The sequence below is a fragment of the Apium graveolens genome, chromosome 2, assembly GCF_009905375.1.
Source record: "Apium graveolens cultivar Ventura chromosome 2, ASM990537v1, whole genome shotgun sequence".
NCBI classification, from domain to species: Eukaryota; Viridiplantae; Streptophyta; class Magnoliopsida; order Apiales; family Apiaceae; genus Apium; species Apium graveolens.
The window spans coordinates 232,308,239-232,310,705 of record NC_133648.1 but is presented as its reverse complement, the minus strand read 5'-3'; the positions used below and the strand labels follow the sequence as shown (position 1 = coordinate 232,310,705).

At 34.7% G+C, this 2,467-nt stretch overlaps 1 protein-coding gene across 1 annotated transcript; it reads left to right on the top strand.

The window, feature by feature from the left end:
- The first annotated feature begins 285 nt into the window (after positions 1-285).
- Positions 286-984, top strand: LOC141697594 (secreted RxLR effector protein 161-like). The gene has a single exon (XM_074502056.1). The coding sequence runs from the start codon at positions 286-288 to the stop codon at positions 982-984; it is 699 nt and encodes a 232-aa protein (XP_074358157.1).
- Positions 985-2,467: the final 1,483 nt, after the last annotated feature.

The window sequence follows — 2,467 nt, the reverse complement described above, 5'->3', positions numbered from 1 at the left end:
TCCAACATGGTAGAAAGTAGTTCTTATTTTTAAATCATTGTCGTTTCATGCTACAGCCGAGGGCTTTGATTTCGAAATAAGAAATACTTGTCTATTACATAGAGATGTGTACATTGAATTAGAATCTAAAGGTTGTTACGTGCTACAGCTGTGGGCCGTTGGAGACTGATTCAATTGTACGAAATGTTGGGTTAGACTTGACTTAGAATATTAAGTCTGTCGTGCTACAGCCGTGGCTCAATTATTCTGAAACAGTGCCCTACGAATGATCTCGAAAGAAAAGAGATGCAAAACATTCCATATGCTTCGGCTATTGGGAGTCTTATGTACGCTCAAGTTTGTACCCGGCCAGATTTGGCGTTCATTGTGGGTATGTTAAGCAGATACTTGAGTAAACCCGGAATGGATCATTGGATTGCAGTCAAAAGGGTTATGAGGTACTTGCAAGGAATAAAAGATTATATGCTTGTTTATCGGAGATCGGAAAATTTGGAGGTCATTTGGTATTCCGACGCTGATCTTGGTGGTTGCATCGATATGAGAAAATCTACTTCTAGTTATGTTTTTATGTTAGCTGGGGGAGCTATATCTTGGAAAAGTGCTAAACAGTCACTCATAGCTCAATCTACCATGGAAATAGAATTTATAGCTTGTTATAAGGCAACCAATCATGCTATATGGTTGCGGAATTTTATCACAATATTGCGGGTTGTAGATGGAATTGAAAGGCCATTGAAAGTATACTGTGATAATCGTTATGCAACTGAGTTTTCAAACAATAATGAAAGCTCTAAAGCTTCAAAACATATAGATATTAAGGATCTAGTTGTTATAGAGAGAGTGCAAAATCAAATAGTATCCATTGAACACATAGGAATAAACTTTATGCTAGCAGACCCACTAACTAAAGCTTTGACACCTAAGGTCTTTCATGGGCATATTGCTCATATGGGTGTTGTCTCATTGGAGGATGTTAAGTTTTAGTGGGAGTCTGTTTTTCATTTCCTGATACTTGGTTTTATTGACATTACTATGATATATTATGTATTTTCAGTTCTCTGCAGAATGAAGTTATTTTTATTATTTTATTTATTCTCTCTGTAACGCCCCCAAATTCGAGGTCAGGAATCTGGGTCGTCACGCAATCCTTCAATCATGTGTAACCTGCATTAACTTAATAATCCAATAATTCTCTATCATAGACCCCCAATCTCACACACTCACAAGTTATAACCTTAGAAACGATATACAACAAGTATCATCTGTTATTAAAACTCAAATGTACTTTACAGAATCTCAAACAATTATTCATAACCTCTATATGAAGTTACAATAATTACGACCGATATCTTATACCTATCTGATACTCTGGCCCACCTGAGACAAAGCTTCCAGGGATTCCCCCCATGACTGCAAGCGACTAAGTCCCACACCGGCATACTAATTATCTGTTGTGTTTTGACATTTAAAAGAAAGCAAGAGTGAGCAATAATGCTCAGCCATAATAATGTACAGTATGAAAAAATTGTATGAGAAATTCAAGTATAATTCCATATATGATAAATATGTTTATTCAAAAATAGTTTTCCTCAGTGATACACACCTTCTTTCGAAAACAATTCATTTTTGAAATTATTTTCCTGAGAATACCTTAATGGTAAACCCATCACCTAGGCTTGGGTTACGGTATTGCATCACAATTCCAATTGGAAGAATAGGACATTCATTAGAGCCACCGCATACGATGATCAATCGTACTACAAAAATAGTAACATTTTCTACATGTAGATGGACGACTTCCTTACTCCCGGTTATTACCCTAGCCGTATTCGGGCTTTATATGCTTCCCCATTCCACCGGGGTATGTTTTGCATACTTCGTATGTCCCTCAGTACACATGGTACCTTCTCATACGGAAAATTAATATGGCAGTCTCCCCAGTCCATGAAGTACTGGATCTCTGCCCCTCCTTTGTCCTCTTAAATATCCTATCATATACTTGGAATCATCGAACTATATCGAAGTTTCCCAAGCGTTTTGCTTGTTGATAGGCACAGCTCATCTCATATATATATATATATGTACTTTCGAAAGTTTTTGGAGAAAGTACTAAGGATGTGAGTTGACCGTTGTCAACAGATAAATAAATAAAGGGGAGAGTTTCCTTTGAAACTATATTCAAAATATTTAAAATAAGTCGAGATAACACTCTCCGACGATCTTAAATTATTCGAATGATTTTCCGAAAACCAGAAAGTATTTTAAATCAGGTTTTATGATTTTCAAATCATATTAAATCATTTGATAAATAATTAATAATTAAATAATAATCATTAAATAATTAAACCTCGAATAATTATACTTTAAAAGAATATTTAAAATAATATTCCTCAACTAATTTATGTTTAAGTAATTTAAAGTAATCTTTAATAATTAACCGAGTTTGAAATAAATAATCATTGGAGAA